Source organism: Somniosus microcephalus, chromosome 28 (genome assembly GCF_052327205.1).
Source record: "Somniosus microcephalus isolate GS21.2 chromosome 28, FLI_Smic_1.0, whole genome shotgun sequence".
In the NCBI taxonomy this organism is placed as follows: domain Eukaryota; kingdom Metazoa; phylum Chordata; class Chondrichthyes; order Squaliformes; family Somniosidae; genus Somniosus; species Somniosus microcephalus.
Genome location: NC_141014.1, coordinates 9755347 through 9776262, shown reverse-complemented (window position 1 = coordinate 9776262; position 20916 = coordinate 9755347). Strand labels below are relative to the sequence as shown.

The following is a 20916-nucleotide window of genomic DNA, read 5'->3' as shown; positions in this document are numbered from 1 at the left end:
AGTTCCACCAATGTTTTCAATGCTACTTGCTCATCTACAAACACTGACTGTAGGGGTCACAAGCGAGCAGGGAAATACTTCTCCAAGTTTGCCTCCATATAATCCTATCGTGGTGGACAGACCAAGCATCTGTCTCAATTATCTATGTTTTTAAACTACATCCTTCAGTGACCATTACAAAAAGGAAGATATGACTAGCTTCCATTCCCCAAGGTTTGGCAAATGGCCTAATTCCTCACCTGTAACTCTTCCAGTTTCTCTCTAATTTCGATGAATCCGAGGTGAAGTTTGCCACCAAAGTGGTCTGCAAGGCGTCGGTCATTGTCATGAAGACCCAAGTAGGCTGAGCACACCTCACAGACTCGCAGCTTCTGCTGCTGGAAGCTGGAGGCTGGCATGGAATTCCGATAAACCTCCTAAGGGAACAGAAACAAGCCATGCAACATTCACTACTTCAGCGGATTTGATGTCAGTATAGAAGACTGGTCCTGACAAAGCAAAACTGCCTAGCCTGATTTAAATTTCCTTTCAAAAGAGAGCACTTTTAGCCATGCTGCTTTTCAATCTCCATCAGGTGAAAAACTGCTCACTTTAAACAAGTGAACGTGTGCGAGCCATGCTGGAGTCCACTTATCTACCACAGTGCCACCATCATGGCAGCAGTATGGTATGGTTTAGCTATGGTCTGTTGGATACTGCCAAGTTAGTGGGGCATGTTCTAATAGGTCAATATACAGTACTGCACAACACAGAAGGCTCAAATTTCCTAATAATCTTTCAGACATGACAAAGTCTGAAAGGGTTCAGTAGTATTTTTCTCAATAGTTTGATTAAAATTTCTAGAGTAGAGAATAAAAAGATTGTTGCAGCATTAATGCATATATTACCATGTTCTATTGTAACCCTCTCATTCAGAATGGCCCAAACATTTCCTGAAGTGACCAAAATTGGCTTCAAGCAGTCACATACATTTTCTTGTTCTAACAATTAACAATTTTTACCGTACACTGCATAATGCAGTTAATTAAATAAACATCTATCTTGCATTTGATCAAATTTATTTATTTTTGCATTTCCTAGCTTAAGCGACACAGCAAAACTACATATGGCCGCGGGGAAAAAATATACTCCAGCCCCAATCGATTACAGGAAACTTTCGTTTAACCGGAGGTTAGAAGTCCGGAAAGCTCTATCTACCGGCAAAATTCAGGAGCCGTTTCCTACAAGTTTTTTTTACTTCTCGTTGCTTTTTCCCCCCCCCGTGTCAGGCTCTGCAAGGTCTAGCTGAAGCTGTTGCTTAGCTACAGAGACGCTTTTAAGCTGCGGCGGACTGTTTTGAAGCTGTTGCTAAGCAACAGGGTTTGTTGATTCACACGGAGCTGAAAAGCTCCGTATGTTTTAACATTAGTGCTGGTTTATACGGCAGTTTTGATGGTACGGCACCAACTCGGTCCCGTCAGTGCCAGATACCAGAAAGTTTCCTGTACAATAACTGCTGTACAAATACTGTCTGGCACAAGATTTTTTTTCCTATTAAAAACAGTATTCCCCCAATACAGTTGTAGGAGTGTCTTGTTTTACTGAAAACTGCTATTTTGTAAACATGGCATCCTATTTTTTTTTTTTTTTTAAGTTTGTGCAGTAAAGCAAATTAAGTTGCCACAAGAACAAAAAGATTTTTGTTATCTATTATGGGACCTATACCATAGGAAGAATATTATTGCCCTCGAGAGGCAGCACCTTAGGGCAAGAAAATGGAACCAAATTTCAGGCACTTAAGTTATGAGAAAAGGTTAGAGTTAGGCTTGTTCTCTTTGGGGGAAAAATGGCTCAAGTGATCCAGTCAAAAAAATCAAAAGGAGGGAAATAATAAAATTGATGCAGACAAAAACAAGAGGTCAAAAACGAAGGGACAACATTTTCTAAAACAGAGCATTCAGGCAGAACTATTCCACACTCAACAACTTCACACAAAAGGTATTAAACATGTGGAATAAGTTACCAGGTAAGGCAATTGAGGAAAAGGAGTTCAAGACTAGCTCCTGGATAAAGAGGCGCTCAAGGAACATAGTGAGGTGGTAGAGTTGAGATCGACCAAAAATGGACTTTCCCCGTTCCTAAAATTTCCAATGTTGCAAAGGGGATGATGTAGCAATGTTAGCTTACCAGAGTCCAAGTAGCACCTGGCCTTTCCAAGGAGTTTTGAGAGGTATAGGTCAGAGAGGGGAGCAGGGGCGGAGGAAGGGACACTTTACATATTGCTCAAGTATACTTCCTGGCAGGAAAACCAAGGAGCACCAACGATTCGGTCTGCAGAGATGTTTCATAGGCAAAAAGAATACTGTATTTGACAGTCTGTTTAAAAACCCTATAATTAATATTAATACAATCACTGCTGCCAGCCTGCAGTTCAAAACAGTAAAAAGCATTTTTGTTGAAAGCATCAACAATGACTGATTTTACTTTCAGGGCATTGTAATTTAGTATGGTTGTGGGCACTGTTGGTATGCACTGGGCTAAAAAGAGTGAATTGCATAACTGAATAGAAATTCAACTGTAGATTGAATTCAAAGTGCATTAGGAAGACAAGAGGATAACAGCTAGGAACAAGCACAAATGCAGAGTGTCCACAAAGACCATGATTTATGAAGTTTGTATTGTTTAAATAGGAGCTAAGCTCAAGTGAGCTTCTTGCACACAAACTTAAAATTGCTTTACACCATTTTTAAAATTTGGCAGCACATGAACTAACAACAGTGTAACGTGTTTATAACATACTACTTTAGGAAAAAACTTAATTGAACTGGTCTGTTGTGAGTGGAATGCAAACCTTCTGCCCATGCTTGCTGCGGTTTTCATAAAGGAGTTAATACAAGCAGATGGCAGGTGTTTTAAGAGATACTATGGATTTTTAGTAGCTTTCACTGTGCAAAACGAACTTAAGCTTGTTATTTAGTTAAAATACTACACCATGTAATTATTTCACAATTCATTTAGCAGTTCACTCATCTCTCACCCAACAGTCATACTGTCAACAAGAATTTTGAACAGAGCTTAGGCCCCAAGCTCTGGCTTCATCCAGACTGCTGCAGGTTTCCACCCAGCAGCTTGTTCTTCCATTCCAGCTCAACTGCTTTGGTAGGAACCAGTGGAGCAGAAAGGGGGAATGGCAGGGACCACCCTGGTCATTCACTGGCACACAACCATCATGCTGCACTCATGAATCGCATGCCTTGGGCAATAATAGAAGTGAAGCAACTTTCATTTAACCATTGGGTAACTTTAAGAAATGCAAACTCTCTGTTTCTTGGGATCAACAGGATGCAAACATTAGCCTGGCAAGTCAATCATTACATACTGTAGAGTGTTCAGGCCAAAACTTTGAAATAAGGTGGTGTAATGTGGTTGTGCCCACTCAAGTTAACGTTGCGCTTCCCCTCTCCTACAACGTTGTGCTTCCCCTCTCCTACAACGCTGTGCTTCCTCTCTCCTACAACGCTGTGCTTCCTCTCTCCTACAACGTTGTGCTTCCCCTCTCCTACAACGTTGTGCTTCCCCTCTCCTACAACGCTGGGCTTCCCCTCTCCTACAACGTTGTGCTTCCCCTCTCCTACAACGTTGTGCTTCCCCTCTCCTACAACGTTGTGCTTCCCCTCTCCTACAACGCTGGGCTTCCCCTCTCCTACAGCGCTGGGCTTCCCCTCTCCTACAGCGTTGTGCTTCCCCTCTCCTACAACGCTGTGCTTCCCCTCTCCTACAACGTTGTGCTTCCCCTCTCCTACAACGCTGGGCTTCCCCTCTCCTACAACGCTGGGCTTCCCCTCTCCTACAGCGTTGTGCTTCCCCTCTCCTACAACGTTGTGCTTCCCCTCTCCTACAACGTTGTGCTTCCCCTCTCCTACAACGTTGTGCTTCCCCTCTCCTACAACGTTGTGCTTCCCCTCTCCTACAACGCTGTGCTTCCCCTCTCCTACAACGCTGTGCTTCCCCTCTCCTACAACGTTGTGCTTCCCCTCTCCTACAACGCTGGGCTTCCCCTCTCCTACAGCGTTGTGCTTCCTCTCTCCTACAACGCTGTGCTTCCCCTCTCCTACAACGTTGTGCTTCCCCTCTCCTACAACGTTGTGCTTCCCCTCTCCTACAACGCTGGGCTTCCCCTCTCCTACAGCGTTGTGCTTCCTCTCTCCTACAACGTTGTGCTTCCCCTCTCCTACAACGCTGTGCTTCCCCTCTCCTACAGCGTTGTGCTTCCCCTCTCCTACAACGTTGTGCTTCCCCTCTCCTACAACGCTGTGCTTCCCCTCTCCTACAACGCTGGGCTTCCCCTCTCCTACAGCGTTGTGCTTCCCCTCTCCTACAACGTTGTGCTTCCCCTCTCCTACAGCGTTGTGCTTCCCCTCTCCTACAGCGTTGTGCTTCCCCTCTCCTACAACGTTGTGCTTCCCCTCTCCTACAGCGTTGTGCTTCCCCTCTCCTACAGCGTTGTGCTTCCCCTCTCCTACAACGTTGTGCTTCCCCTCTCCTACAACGCTGTGCTTCCCCTCTCCTACAACGTTGTGCTTCCCCTCTCCTACAACGTTGCGCTTCCTCTCTCCTACAACGTTGTGCTTCCCCTCTCCTACAACGCTGTGCTTCCCCTCTCCTACAACGCTGTGCTTCCCCTCTCCTACAACGCTGTGCTTCCCCTCTCCTACAACTTTGTGCTTCCCCTCTCCTACAACTTTGTGCTTCCCCTCTCCTACAATTGGTGAAGTGACTTGGGTTTCTGGTTTGTCTTTCAAACATTTGTTGTTTTCAGCCTCTTTGTAATTCTATTTCTGTTTCACCATTTTTCCATTTGGGCTTACTCTCTTCCTTATTATACCCAGCTGATATTTTTTCCATTTCCTCTCCTTTACCCAATTTGATCTGATTGATAGTGCAGGGTTGCCAGCATGACTGTGCATTTAGTGTTGAGCAAACACTTAGGAAGTGTGGGAACCATTTATCTGAAATAAAATTAACTCCAGATTCAATGACCAGGAAATTCTGCTAGAAAGAAAGGAAGAACTGTACAGGAAACTCTCGTTTAAACAGCACCTAAATATCCAGAATTCTCTATTAACCGGCAAAATTCATATTCCGAAAACCACACCTCAATTACCAGAAATGTTGCCGAGTCCGAGTCTCCTGCGGTGGCCAAGTTAGTCAGTGGGGGTAGTTCTCCAAGCTGCCACTACTTGGCTTCTTGGCGCTGTCGGAAGTCCGACCAGCTCAATAACAGGAGTCGGACTCTCCCGCGCTGTATACAGTCGTTTACTGTATAAGTTTTGTTTTACTGTTAAGTAATTAGAGTTATGGATTACCCTCAACTGGCAGTACTGTGCTTAATCAAGCATTCTGTAGGTGAGTACCCAATTACTGTATACTGCACATTTCTCGATTTTTTTATTTTTGTTTGTTAAAAATAGTCTCGGTAAATAACCCTCTCCATCATCCGGAATTTTTAATCAACCGGCACCATCCCGGTCCCGTTGGTGCCGGACACCAAAGAGTTTCCTGTATTTCCGTAGCACCTTTCACGTCTTCAGGGCTTCCCAGCCAATTAAATACTTTTGAAGAGTGGCCACTATATTGTAATATAGGTATTGCGGCAGTTAATTTGATCACAGCAAAGTCCCACAAACAGCAATGAGACAAATAGTTGGGGAAAAAATGTTGGTCAAGGACATAAGAGAAAAGTTCCTACTCTTCTTCGAAATAGTGCTGCGGGATATTTTACGTCCACTCAAGGGAGCAGATGGGACTTCAGTTTAATGTTTTATCTGAAAGACGGCACCTCTGACAATGCAGCACTCCCTCAGTATGCACTGGAGTGTCAGCCTAGATTATGCTCAAGTCTCTGGAGTGGGGCTCAAACCCACAACCTTCTGATTCATAGGTGAGTGCGCTACCCACTGAGTCAAACCTTAGAGGAGGTTTACAACATGAAGTGTTTACTTTGTGCATCTGTCCGTGCATTGGTCGTGACAAGGATGTTACAAAATTTGTGGAGTTTACTTTCTGTCTGCCTGATGTTATCACTTCAAGAAAAGCCCAAGAACAAATCTTTCCTACAATCTCAATAATCAACTGAATTGGAAATTTGTTCCACACACATCACACATATATACATACGCACATATAGCCAATGCCTTGACTACGGTATTTTCTTGTAGTATCTACTTACGCATGTGTCTGTCAGAAGCTTCTGATCGGTGGTGGCAAGAAACTCACTACTATCTACTAAATAAAAGCTTTACCCTTATCTAGGATTGTTGGATATAACTTATAAAGCATTTTATCTGTAATTTTACACCAAAATGTTCTCAGATTAATGAGCAAAAATTCTGTGCAAGTTGTTTAACAGTTACAGAACACAAGTCAGCCACAGTGATGTCATCCTACCCAGAATGCACTGGAGGAAGGAGAAGCAATGGTGTCCCCCTGGTGGTGAAAAAATGCAACGTTACAAGCTGGATTTCTCCAGGAACACAGTAGCACATTGTTGAGAATACCTGACAGCGGACTGTGATTTAACAATCGAGATTCATCATTTTTTAAACAGGGTAGAGTTTAATTACAATTTTACCAGTGATGTTGAGTAAGCCAGCTAGTAACATGATTGACAGCTTTCCCTAATTTGCACACACAATAAAGTTTAAAAGGTATTAAAATATATTACATAGCATTTTTCTGGAAAATAATTCATATAGGGTTCTCCCTATTCTACCTAAAATGGGTATTCACTCACTTTGAATTCTTCTGTGCCCAACCTCACTAAAAATGATGATGCTGGGTACAGGCAGCACCCACTTCCAAAACTATTTCCAGGGAGAACTCTCAGTCTGTGGGAGCAATCACTTTCCAAAGTTAGCCAAGCTACTGAAGTGATTTAAGCTGCTCTCATTTCTTTTTGGCTGAGTGATCAGTTACTTTGAGAACTCCTAAGTTAGTTACTGTTAACCCTTCCTGTGAAGCAGGAAGTTTGATTACAACAATAAAAGGGTGCATTTTGTTTCTGGCTAAATTGTAGGCTTTCCTTCCAATAGTCTGATGATTCTCAATGGCCCAGTGGATCTGTATGTTGAAAATAAAGAACCGTATTTACGAAGCTACATTTAGGCAATCTCTCAGAAAACTTGTGTCACTATGGAACACTCATGAAATCCTCAGCAAGCTGGCTCTAAACAGGTTGAAACTGTATAGAGGCAAGGTGGTTTTGCATTCCATCAAAATGATCACTTCTAGCGTTTAAAGGCTGCTCAGTAAAGGAAACATCCATTAATTTTCTAACGACATGAGTCTGTTCTTTTAGGAAACAGGGCGGTCTCTACTAAACTACTCTGCTGTATAGAGGACCCCCCCACAAACACACACTCAGCTAGATAACCAAGCAACATTTGGATAACCCAAAGAGGGGAAAGCAGCAATTTGAATATACGAGTATTTGAATGTGAGAAAAGGAGTTACTGATCAACCAGAGATCCCATGTTACAAGCCTTTTTTGTTTTATTAACCATCCACAATTACATCTATCCCAGAAAATTTAGTTTTCTTTTGGAAAGTTCAGCTTCAGGAAACAGGGAATAATGTATTGTGTTGACTGTGCAACATAAGTAGGACAGAGATGCATGCAAAATTACTGACACTCATTAACAAATGGGAAAAAATGTCAGAGTTCTGCATATATAGGACCAGAAACCAAGTGTCAACATGTTTGTTCATATTTGGGTTGGGGGCTGGGTAGAAATTTACTTTCAACATGAGCAAATAGTCACTGCAGCAGGTTTCTCGTGATCTACACTAAGCTTTGAACAGAACATTACTAGGAAAATACTTTCAATGTTTTTAATTATTACACCAAAGTCTAGATGTTTTACTTTTAAACAAAGATCGACTTTTTAGTTCTCTTCCCTGAAGTCACAAAGGGACCTAACATTTTGTGTCTAAACATCTGCTGGAAAGTTGCTCAGCTCCTCCAATCAATCACCAGCAACCCTTTCAGTCCTAGACCTCGATCCCAAGCTGACTCAATTGGACACTACTATACAACCAACCAAGGAATGCTTTAGAACGTCACTGCTCATAGGATTGATATCTGGGAATATAAAGTTGATTCAAGAGCTGCTCGCCAACAGCCTGTTATCAACCAAGTGTCTCGTCAATACTGAAACTTTAAAAAAGCTGCAGGAAGAGAGCGCACATCAGATCTTTTTTTTTTTATTCATTGATGGGATGTGGGCGTCGCTGGCTGGCTAGGCCTGCATTTAGTGCCCATCCCTAATTGCCCTTGAGAAGATGGTGGTGAGCCGCCTTCTTGAACCGCTGCAGTCCATATGGTGTAGGTACACCCACAATGCTGTTAGGTTTATTCTTATTGTTTTTCGTAGCGGTTGTTTACAACTGAGTGACTTGCTAGGCCATTTCAGAGGGCATTAAGAGTCAACCACATTGCTGTGGGTCTGGAGTCACATGTAGGCCAGACCAGGTAAGGACAGCAGATTTCCTTCCCTGAAGGACATTAGTGAACCAGGTGGGTTTTTGCAACAATCGACAATGGTATCATGGTCGCCATTACTAAGACTAACATTTAATTCCAGAATTAAATTGAATTGAATTTAAATTCCACCAGCTGTCGTGGTGGGATTTGAACCCATATCCTCAGAGCATTTGACTGAGCCTCTGGCTCACTAGTCTAGTGACAGAACCACTACGCCACCGCCTCCCCGTGCTTTAGATTGATAATGGACTAACTAATGCAAGTACAAGATACTTTACACTGAAAGTGTCTCCCCTCCCCCTTTTTCTTCCCAAATGGTTAACATTCTCTATTAGCTTTTGGCAGTGACAAATTTCTGGGGTCCTTGATCTCAAAGTACTTGATAATTCGTTAAATGATTGAAAACTGCAACTGGACAGTGATGTACGTAACCTGCATTTCATTACAGCAATGTTATACAGGTAGACTGCCCTTTATCCGGACTTCCGAAAACCGAAACCCTCTAAAAACCAAAGGTTTTTTCGGTCAGCGTAAGTCCAGCGTAAGTCGTGCGCACGACCCCCCGCCGGCCCCGACCCCCCCGCTGACCCCGACCGACTTACGCTGAGCGTCAGCGTAAGTCGTGCGCACGACCCCCCGCCGACTTACGCTGAGCGTCAGCGTAAGTCGTGCGCGCGACCCCCCGCCGACCCCGACCATAAGTCCGCGGGGGTCGGGGCCGGCCGTGCGTACGACCCCCCGCCGACCCACCTTCCGAAATCCGAAATTCTCCGAAAACCGAAACACGGCTGGTCCCGAGGTTTTCGGATAAAGGATAGTCTACCTGTACTGCAAATCAGAACATGGTTTTATGAAAGGGAAATCATGTTTAACAAATTTGCTGGAGTTATTTGAGGGTGTAACGAGCAGGGTGGACAAAGGTGAGCCAGTGGATGTGGTGTATTTGAATTTCCAGAAGGCATTCGATAAGGTGCCACATAAAAGGTTACTGCACAAGATAAGAGCTCACGGAGTTGGGGGTAATATATTAGCATGGATGGATGGATAGAGAATTGGCTAACTAATAGAAAGCAGAGAGTTGGGATAAATGGGTCATTTTCCAGTTGGCAAATGGTAACTAGTGGGGTGCCACAGGGATCGGTGCTGGGGCCTCAGCTATTCACAATCTACATTAATGACTTGGATGAAGAGATCGAGTGTAATGTAGCCAAGTTTGCGGATGGTACAAAGATAGGTGGGAAAGCAAGTTGTGTAGAGGACAAAGAATCTGCAAAGGGTTATAGACAGGCTAAGTGAGTGGGCAAACATTTGGCAGATGGAGTATAATGTGGGAAAGTGCGAAGTTATCCACTTTGGCAGGAAAAATAAAAAAGCAAATTATTATTTAAATGGAGAGAGATTACAAAATGCTACAGTTCAGAGGGACCTGGGGGTCCTTGTGCATGAAACACAAAGTTAGCATGCTGGTACAGCAAGTAATCAAAAAGGCAAATGGAATGTTGGCCTTTATTTCAAGGGGGTTGGAGTATAAACGCAGGGAAGTCCTGCTACAACTGTACAGGGTATTGGTGAGACCACACCTTGAGCACGGCGTACAGTTTTAGTCTCCTTATTTAAGGAAGGATATACTTGCATTGGAGGCAGTTCAGAGACGATTCACACGGTTAATTCCAGAGATGAGGGGGTTGACTTATGAAGAAAGGTTGAGCAGGTTGGGCCTATACTCATTGGAATTTAGAAGAATGAGAGGTGATCTTATTGAAACATGTAAGATACTGAGGGGGCTCAACAAGGTAGATATAGAGAGGATGTTTCCCCTCATGGGGAAATCTAGAACTCGGGGGCACAGTTTTAGAATAAAGGGTCACCCTTTTAGAACTGAGATGAGGAGGAACTTCTTCTCTCAGAGGGTCGTAAATCTGTGGAATTCTCCGCCCCAGAGAGCCGTGGAGGCTGGGTCATTAAATACATTTAAGGTGGAGATGGACAGGTTTTTGCAAGATAAAGGAGTGAAGGGTTATGGGGAGCGGGCAGGGAAGTGGCTTTGAGCCCAAGATCAGCCATGATCTTATTGAATGGCGGAGCAGGCTCGAGGGGCCAAGTGGCCTATTCCTGCTCCTATTTCTTATGTTCTTAGTAGAACATAGCTAAGTAACAAACTGGGACAAATGTTTGCTTCCCAATCTAAACATCAAAAAGGTGAACGTTTGATTCTCCATGCACTTACAGGTTTGTAACAGGGATGACTTAAGTTTCTGTTTTGATGTAATTTCTTTCCCTATATTGCATACAAGCCTGTAACCCAATTGGGGGAGGGCTGCCTGATACTAACAGTGTTAGAGTTCTTCTCAGGATTGCTCGGATTATAAACATGGGTGCTGCCTGTACATGTACTCAAATTTTATTAACTAAAATGCCAGACACCGTTTTAACTGCTGGCAAATGTCTCCGAACAAGTTTCACAAACTGATCACTTGCCATCCAATCTTAATTTGGCAAATGGGACTTTAAGTGTAAAATAATACATAAATATCAATCATTTAAAAAAAGTTTGGTGTTACATCACAACTTAATGTGGATGTAAACAGTGCTCCACATTTTCTTCTGTATTGTCCACAGCTTGTTATTTGGAGAATTCTAAAATGGTAACAAGTCACACCTTATATCTGTTGCACAAGCTGCATTTCAAATTGTGCTGCTAATAATTGTAGTCACTGGGAGAAAAGGCACAATCGAATGAAAAGTATTCAAATTTCATTATTTCCTACGTATAACAAATTAAAGTTTCTTTTCGGGAAAAAGAACAAAGAATTCAAAGTGGGTGAATTGCACACTTTCACACAATACAAAATGCCTTATTAAACTGAACTAGAGGAGAAAGAAGTAGATGAATCAATATAAGCCACATTCTTACCTCAGCTTCCCTCTTCTTAGCTCTTGCCTTCTCAACTTCCTCCATGACTTTTTGGGATTCTTCAACATTTCCTTCTGCTCCCAACTGTTCTGCTTTGGCAAGCAGCTTCCCGATCTCCTCATTCAGTTCATGAACCCGCTCAGCCTGAGAGATTAAGACAAATAGCCTAGCATCAAAATAATCCTGATGTGGACATTCAAAAAAAAAAAATGAAATGCCTACTTGACTTAGATTTATGAACAAGAGATTGTTCCTGAAATAAGCATTGCGACAGATGTCTTAATACCACAGATAAAAATGTGTCACTGATAATTCTGAAAATCGTAAATCGCAATTTATCTGACAAATAGTGAGGACAACACACCTTAACTTTTTTTTTTATTGGGCCCAGAAACAAAATTCTTCTCACCCAGTTTTGTTTCTTGCCCTGAAAAAGTTCCTCCTTGGTCACGGCTTATTCAGTACCTCAGGTGAGGATCTCTCTCCCCTGAATCTTTGTCTACTTGCAATGCAGTTTTGTTATCTGAAACACTCCCAACAGTACCGAGACATCCCAAACTATTTCTGTCAGCCACTATGCAATGCTGGACATAAGAACATAAGAAATAGGAGCAGGAGTAGGCCAATCGGCCCCTCGAGCCTGCTCCGCCATTCAATAAGATCATGGCTGATCTGATCCTAACCGCCAATCCACTATCACAGAACCATCTCCTGAATCTAACAAAATTAGACACACGAAATAGGAGCAGGATCAGGCTACACGGCCCCTGGGCCCGCTCCGCTACCCACAGGGCCATGACCGATCCGAACCTAGACTCATGCCCAAATTCCTGCCCGCTCCCCGTAACCCTTAATTCCCTTTACTTCTAGGAAACTGTCTATTTCTGTTTTAAATTTATGTAATGATGTAGCTTCTACAGCTTTTTGGGGCAGCATATTCCATGGACCTACCACCCTCTGAGTGAAGTAGTTCCTCCTCATCTCAGTTTTGAAAGAGCAGCCCCTTATTCTAAGACTATGCCCCCTAGTTCTAGTTTCACCCATCATCGGGAACATCTTCCCCGCATCCACCCGATCCAACCCCTTCACAATCTTATATGTTTCAATAAGATCGCCTCTCATTCTTCTGAACTCCAATGAGTAGAGTCCCAATCTACTCAACCTCTCCTCATATGTCCATCCCCTCATCCCCAGGATTAACCGAGTGAACCTTCTTTGTACTGACTCGAGAGCAAGTATGTCCTTTCTTAAGTATGGACACCAAAACTGTACGCAGTATTCCAGGTGTGGTCTCACCAATACCTTGTACAACTGAAGCAATACCTCCCTAGTTTTATATTCTATCCCCCTAGCAATGAAAGCCAACATTCCATTGGCCTTCTTAATCACTTGCTGCACCTGCATACTAACCTTTTGAGTTTCGTGCACCAGGACCCCCAGATCCCTTTGTACTTCAGTACTTTCCAGTTTCTTGCCATTAAGATAACTTGCTCTACGATTTTTCCTGCCAAAGTGCATAACCTCACACTTTCCAGTATTGTATTCCATCTGCCAAATCTCTGCCCACTTACTTAGCCTGTCTATGTCCCCTTGCAGGTTTTTTATGTCCTCCTCACTCACTACTTTCCCTCCCATCTTTGTATCATCTGCAAACTTTGATATGTTACACTCGGTCCCCTCCTCCAAATCGTTAATATAGATTGTAAAGAGTTGGGGACCCAGCACTGACCCCTGCGGAACACCACTAGTTACTGATTGCCAGTCTGAGAATGAACCATTTATCCCAACTCTCTGCCTTCTGTTAGATAGCCAATCCTCTATCCATGCCAGAATATTACCCCCGATCCAGTGATTTTTTATCTTAAGCAATAATCTTTTGTGTGGCACCCTGTCAAATGCCTTTTGGAAGTCTAAATACACTACGTCCACTGGTTCCCCTTTATCCACCCTATATGTTACTTCCTCAAAGAACTCCAGCAAATTTGTCAAACATGACTTCCCCTTCATAAAACCATGCTGACTTTGTCCTATTAAATTATGATTATCCAAATGTCCTGTTACTGTCTCCTTAATAATGGACTCCAAAATTTTACCTACCACAGATGTTAGGCTATAGTTTCCAGCCTTCTGTCTACTGCCCTTTTTAAATAAGGGTGTTACATTAGCAGTTTTCCAGTCTGCCAGGACCTTTGCCGAGTCCAGGGAGTTTTGGAAAATTATTACCAATGCATCCACAATCCCTACCGCCACTTCCCTCAAGACCCTAGGATGTAAGCCATCAGGTCCAGGTGATTTATCCGCCTTGAGTCCCATTATTTTACCTGGAGCTATTGTCTAATCCACAGTACAAATTGAATTTATTGTGGCTTGAATATAGTTGAACACAAAACAATGCAATGGATTTAAAAGCAAAATTTCTTTTCAAGACAAAGTTGTTGGGCTCTACACTTGATTCTCTCTCATCTCCACCCCCATTTTCGCCCTCTTCCAACTCATGCTGTGGTACATTTTCTTAGGCTCCAGCAGCCCTTTGACGCCTCTGCCAAGTGACCATTCTTTATGTGTGACTCCTCGCTGGCTGTGCGATTAGGGAAAAGGATCAGAATCAGATATTGTTTTCGCCCAGCGTTTGTGTGCACACTTCTCCACAGGGTCAGTAAATAGTGATCAGGCTGATGGGACATGAAGGGCAACTGTAGCATCCATATTGCTACTGAAATCAATTATTCAATAAAGATTGAGGATAGAAACTGGGGCTGCCTTTGCCTGTATGTCCCAGTTTAACACCAGCAGTGAATTTACCAAATAAGCCAATGGATAAGCTTTGCACTTTAAACTATGATTTAATGAGATTTATTGACGAAGGGGCTAATGAGATGGCTACAGATTGCACTGCCACATAAAATAAGATTTAAAATAATGTGATGCTACTGTTAGTAACCAACAGTGCCCACCCCTGGCTTCTATGCAGCTCCAGCCATACACTCTACATTACACAATCTCTCACTTCCCCCAGACTGTGCTGACTGGTCAGATCTGCATCATCGCTTGGGGTGTCACAAAATCAACTTGCTGTCAATCATGATAGAGGTGATTTTGCGGTGTGGCAAGAGGTTCCATGGCAATCAGTGCAATCGTGATGCTGGGACTTGTCAGGACTGAGGGCTGTTTCAGCCTTTTCTTTTAAATGTGGCACCTTAGAGAACAAACAACTTTCACATTACCATTTAATAAAGACAAAGGGAGTGCATTTGTTATTTTCATATAACGTATGAAACATCAATCACACAGTTTACAGGATTTACATATACTGTACATATATACAAAAAGGAAAATGCTGTGTTGCATCAGTGAGAATGGCAGCGGATCCCAAATGCTTATCTGTATCCTCAGCACTGGTTGACATTCTGGATAATACTATTCCTCTTCAACTTTGCCGACTGAAGGAATTGCAATTGTTTAATTGCTGCATTCAGGCAGTGATTTAAGCACGTATAATCACTCTTGAACTCTTTTATAAAATATTGATGAAATCAAACCTATCGGGCAATTTGACATTTTGGCAGCTTTGTTAAAAAAAAGTCAGCGTTTTTAATAATCACATTACTTGAGGGCACATCATTGTAGGTTACAAAAATCACAGGATGTGATGGCATCACTAGCCTTATAAATAAATATCTGGAGGAGAAAAACTCAGGCAAGAACTGCTGATAAGGTGCAATTCAGAGTTTATGGAGTGAGGAAATTGAAGGTCATCTGATCTCAGAGGAAATCTCCTCCTTTACAGGCGATTATGGAGGATGAATAAATTATACTGTTGCACTCTCCTAACACAATTCAACCGTACAAATAATTACAGAAGCATGAAATCAAGGTGTGATCAGCCTGCTGCACACATGTGTTATCACTAAATTTTGTGGTATTTTGAACTTCAATAGTCAACTTTATTTAAAATGTGTGAAAGAAAAACACAAGGAAACTGATCAAAACACAAAATGTTGGCAGAAATTCTACATCTTTCACTTCAAACTGGCCATTTGCTTTTACAAATGTAAAAGCAGTGACACACATCCTGCTTATTCTACTCCGCTACAGCCAGCCTATTTTGTCGCTAAATCCCTGGGTTCATTAGATTAATGACTAATATTGATTATACCTTCGCGGCCACCTCTGCACTGATCTCTTCTTGGGTTTCCGCCAACCGTTTCTTTGCAATTTCTGTTCTTCTGTCGCAGTCTGTGATGAATGATTGCAAGTGATCCATGGCCTACAAAAAATTAAAGGGCACAGTGATTATTCTTGGAAATCCAATGTACAGGAAACTTTGGTTTATCCGGAGGTTGTATGTCCGGAAACCTCGATCTAACGGCAGAAATCAGCAGCCATTTTGTTAGTTTTTTCTTCTCCTAGCATTTTTTTTTTTTTTTTTTTATAAAAACAGTCAGTCTCTGGAAAGCCTCTCTGAAGCTGTTGCTAAGCTACAGAGACGCTTCCAAGGTACGGGCCGACTGTTTACAAGCTGTTGCTAAGCAACAGTGTTTGTTGTCCGATACGGACCGTATCCTTCAACATTAGCGCTGGTCTGTCCGGAAGTTTTCATAGATCGGCATCACGCCGGTCCCGTATATCGCGAAGTTTCCTGTAGTTGGATTGAGGAAGATCTTAAGTCAATGATGATTAAGTTTAGAACAGACACGGTTTAACACTGCAATACAGATGGCAACGTCTACTGTGTCAAATAAGGATACACATCAAACTCCAACCCATGAATTATACTTACAGACCCTATAATGTTGCTTGAAATCTATAATTTTCAAATTACAAACATGTGCCTCCCACCCCAATGGTTGAATAGCTGATATTGTGTGGCACTGGGTTATACAGTCTACTAGAACTCGCTCTAGGTTTGATTCCTGCTGTAGAGGTTGGATAGCTCAGTTGACAAAGTGTCAGACTTGGAAAGATGGTCTTGGGCACATAGCCCTTATCTTTGAGGCGAATAAAATGTTTTATCGTGTGGGGGAAAAAATGGAGACTGCGTAGTCTGAGCAGTGCTCGCCACAACGTTAAGAGCATTTTCTGGCTGTTTGTCAATGAAAGAGAGGATCAACACCACATCCCATGATTAACAGAAACTTGGCTGGTGATGACAACTTACCCCTAAATGATGCCTCCCTGCCTGGCTATACCTTCTACCACATGTCCCGCCCAGACCGCCATGGAGGTGGTGTGACTCTCATCACCAAATCACACCTTGATCTGTCCCCCTACTCCTCCGGCACTTTCTCTTCCTTTGAGCATCTCACCTTGTTCCACCCATCTCACCTTTTAAAAAAAAATTTGTTCCTGGGATGTGGGCGTCGCTGACAAGGCCAGCATTTATTGCCATCACTAATTACCCTCGAGAAGGTGGTGGTCAGCCACCTTCTTGAACCGCTGCAGTCCGTGTGGTGAAGGTGCTCCCACAGTGCTGTTAGGGAGGGAGTTCCAGGATTTTGACCCAGCGACGATGAAGAAACGGCGATATATTTCCAAGTCAGGATGGTGTGTGACTTGGAGGGGAACTTGGAGGTGGTGATGTTCCCATGCGCCTGCTGCCCTTGTCCTTCTAGGTGGAAGAGGTCACGGGTTTGGGAGGTGCTGCCAAAGAAGCCTTGGCGAGTTGCTGCAGTGCATCTTGAAGATCGTACACAGTGCGCCGGTGGTGCAGGGAGTGAATGTTTATTTAAAATTCTTGTTCTCTACTGCCCACCTAAGTACCATAAAAAGTTTCTCAACTAGATATCTTCACTGCTTTCCTCCCTCAACATCTGCACCAAATGACTTCTCATCCTCTGTGATTTCAACCTCCATCTCAAACCATCATGCTCTCTCTCCTCCGAGTTCACTACCCTCCTATACTCCCTTAATCTCTCCCTCCATGTAAATTCCCCAACCCATATTCACAGCCACCCCCTCAACCTTGCCATTTCTCGTGGCCTCGCAACCCCCATCATGTCAATCGCAGCAAAGGTCATCTCCGACCAGTTCCTTGTATCGCTCTTTACCCACATCCCCTCTTCCCCCCACCCACAACCGTACTTCCTTCGGTGTCCGCCCCTGGAAAAAAACTCTCCCAACTCTCTTATCTCCTCTACCCTCACCTCCAACAAGTGCAAGGAGCTCATGGACCTCTTTGGCTCTAAGATTGAGATCATCCGATCAGCTGCCTCTGCCACTTCTGTTCCTTCCCCAGCCCACCGGGCCAAACATCGTCTAAGGTTCCCCCCATCCCCCAAGCCCAGAACTTGCATCTTTCTTCAGTTTCTCTCTGATCTCCGATCATGACCTCGCCTCGCTTACCTTGTCCATGAGACCTACTTCCTGCTCCCTCGACCCGATTCCCACTAAACTGCTGACCACCCAACTTCCCTTCCTGGCCCCCATGTTAGCTGACATTGTTAACGGTTCTCTCTCCTCAGGTACTGTCCCCCTCTCCCTCAAACCTGCCGTCATCAGCCCTTTCCGCAAAAAAATAACCCTTGACCCCTCCGTCCTTGCAAATTACCGCCCCATCCCCAACCTCCCTTTCCTCTCCAAAGTCCTTGAACGTGCTGTCGTATCCCAAATCCGTGCCCATCTTTCCCAGAACTCCATGTTTGTATCCCTCCAATCAGGTTTCTGCCCCTGCCACAGTACCAAAACGGCTCTCAAAGTCACAAATGATATCCTTTGTGACTGTGACAAGGGTAAACTATCCCTCCTTGTCCTTCCCGACCAGTCTGCAGCCTTTGACACAGTTGACCACTCCATCCATCTCCAACACCTCTCCACCGTCGTCCAGCTGGATGGGACTGCACTCGCCTGGTTCCATTCTTATCTATCTAATCGTCGCCAGAGAATCACCTGCAATGGCTTCTCTTCTCACCCCCGCATCACTACCTCTGGCGTCCCCCAAGGAGCTAGCCTTGGCCCCCTCCTATTTCTCATCTACATGCTGCCTCTCGGTGACATCATCCGAAAACACAACTGTACGTTGATGACACCCTGCTCTACCTCACCACCACTTCTCTCAAAGCCTCCACAGTCTCTAAATTGTCAGACTGCTTGTCTGACATCCAATACTGGATGAGCAGAAATTTTCACCAATTAATTATTGGGAAGACTGAAGCTATTGTTTTCGGTCCCCGTCACAAACTCCGTTCCCTAGTCAGCAACTCCATCTCTCTCCCTAGCATCTGTGAGGCTGAACCAGACTGTTCGGAACCTTGGTGTCATATTTGACCCTGAAATGAGCTTCCGACCACGTATCCACACCATAACTAAGACCGCCTATTTCCACCTCCGTAACATCGCGCGTCTCCACCCCGCCTCAGCTCATCTGCTGCTGAAACCCTCATTCATGCCTTTGTTACCTTCCTCCCCAACAGCACTGTGGGAGTACCTTCACCACACGGACTGTAGCAGTTCAAGGTGGCGACTCACTACCATCTTCTCAAGGGCAACTAGGGATGGGCATTAAATACTGGCCTCGCCAGCGACGCCCACATCCCATGAACGAATACTTTTTTTTTTATAAACGTGATTATTCCAACGCACTCCTGGCCAGCCTCCCACATTCTACCCTATGTAAACTTGAGGTCATCCAAAACTCGGCTGTCCATGTCCTAACTCGAACCAAGTTCGAATCCGGCCTCAGGTGACTGTGCAAACTCCACACAGACATTCTCCCCGTGTTTGCGTGGGTTTCCTCCCACAGTCCAAAGATGTGCGGGTTAGGTTGATTGGCTATGATTAATTGACCCTTAGTGTTAGGGGGATTAAATACGTGGGGTTATGGGGATAGGGTGGGATATGTGTTGGTGTAGGGGTTACGGGGATCGGGTGGAATATGTGTCGGTGCAGGCTCGATGGGCCGAAATGGCCTCTATCTGCACTGTGGGGTTTCTGTGATTCTGTGAAGTCCCGTTCACCCATCACCCCGTGCTCGTGGACCTACACTGGCTCCCGGTTAAGCAACGCCTCGATTTTAAAATCCCTCCATGGCCTCGCCCCTCCCTATCACTGTAATCTCCTCCAGCCCTACAAACCGCACCCCCCCCCCCCCAAAAGATATCTGCACTCCTCTAATTGTGCCCTCTTGAGCATCCCTGATTTTAATCACTCAACCACTGGTGGTCGTGCCTTCAGCTGCCTGGGCCCTAATCCTCTTCGTCTCTCCACCTCTCTTTCCTCCTTTAAGACGCTCCTTAAAACCTCTCTCTTGGATCAATCTGCCCTAATTTCTCCTCGTGTGGCTCGGTGTCAAATGTTTTTGTCTTATAATACTCCTGTGAAGCGCCTTAGGACGTTTTACTATGTTAAAGGCGCTACAGAAATGACAAGTTGTTGTTGTTAATGGGTTCTGATGAAAGGTGGGCCTGAAACGTTAACCCTACGTTTCTCTTTCCACAGATGCTGAGTGTGCTGCTTCCCGTTTTTTAATTCAGATCCTGTGCTGGGGACAGGAGGGAGGGAAAATCATCAAGATTTCTGGTCAAACAGATAGGCACAAACAATGTCCCTAGAATTCTGCAGCACCTAAAGGCTCATTTCTGCAGCAAACCCAAGAAAATTCTGTGGCAAGAAAATGTAGATTCTGCAGCAGGTCCATCCAACTTCTGTGCCACATTACTAAGTGTGGGGGGAAAAATTGGAAAAGATGTGAAGGCTTTGGAGAGGGTAGAGAAGAGGATTACGAGAATGGTTCCAGGAATGAGGGAATACAGTTGCTTGGATAGACTGGAGAAGCTGGTTCTCCTTAGAGCAGAGAAGGCTAAGAGGAGATTTGATAGAGGTGTTTAAAATCATGAAGGGTTTAGATAGAGTAAATAAAGAGAAACTGTTTCCAATGGCTGAAGGGTCGATAACCAGAGGGCACAGATTGAAGGTGATTGGCAAAAGAACCAGAGGCGACATGAGGAAAAACTTTTTTACGCAACAAATGGTTAGGATTTGGAATCCACTGGCTGATAGGGTGGTGTATGCAGATTCAAAGACTTCAAAAGGGAATTGGATAAATACTTGAAGGAGAAAAAAATGCAGGAATATGGGGAAGAGCGGGGCAGTGGGATTAACTGGATTGCTCTTCGAAAGAGCTGGCACAGACTCGATGGGCTGAATGGCCTCCTTCTGTGCTGTACTGTGCTACGATTCTAAGTGGCCAAAGCATATCTTAGAAAAAGTGTGACATCAATTTTTTATATTAAAAAACAGGATAAGTTTAGAGCAGGAAACTGATTTATAAACTTCCAGGTACTGACAAAGATGCGACGAGAGACTTGAGCAGCCACCAACAGTGGGGCGGGGGGGGGCAGGGGTTAAGTGCACACATGGCACCACAAAAATGGCTGATGCCACCAGGCTGAGGACAGTGTTGTGTCTGAACCCTGCTTGAATTGCAGAGCGTTTCATTTGAGCTGTAACTGATGAATCTCATGCAGCGAAACTTGTCTGCCCCTGT

At 44.1% G+C, this 20916-nt stretch overlaps 1 protein-coding gene across 6 annotated transcripts in view; it reads right to left on the bottom strand.

The window, feature by feature from the left end:
- Window positions 1-20916, bottom strand: part of LOC147098769 (putative RNA-binding protein Luc7-like 2) — a 76898-nt gene that overhangs the window by 14955 nt on the left and 41027 nt on the right. For all 6 annotated transcript variants that reach the window (XM_085969441.1, XM_085969439.1, XM_085969442.1 and 3 more), the window contains 4 exons: window positions 15592-15702; window positions 11436-11579; window positions 6427-6465; window positions 240-416 (listed from right to left, as the gene is read on the bottom strand). In XM_085969441.1, coding sequence (XP_085825567.1) covers window positions 240-416; window positions 6427-6465; window positions 11436-11579; window positions 15592-15702 — 471 coding nt within the window. The remainder of the gene's footprint in view (window positions 1-239; window positions 417-6426; window positions 6466-11435; window positions 11580-15591; window positions 15703-20916) is intronic.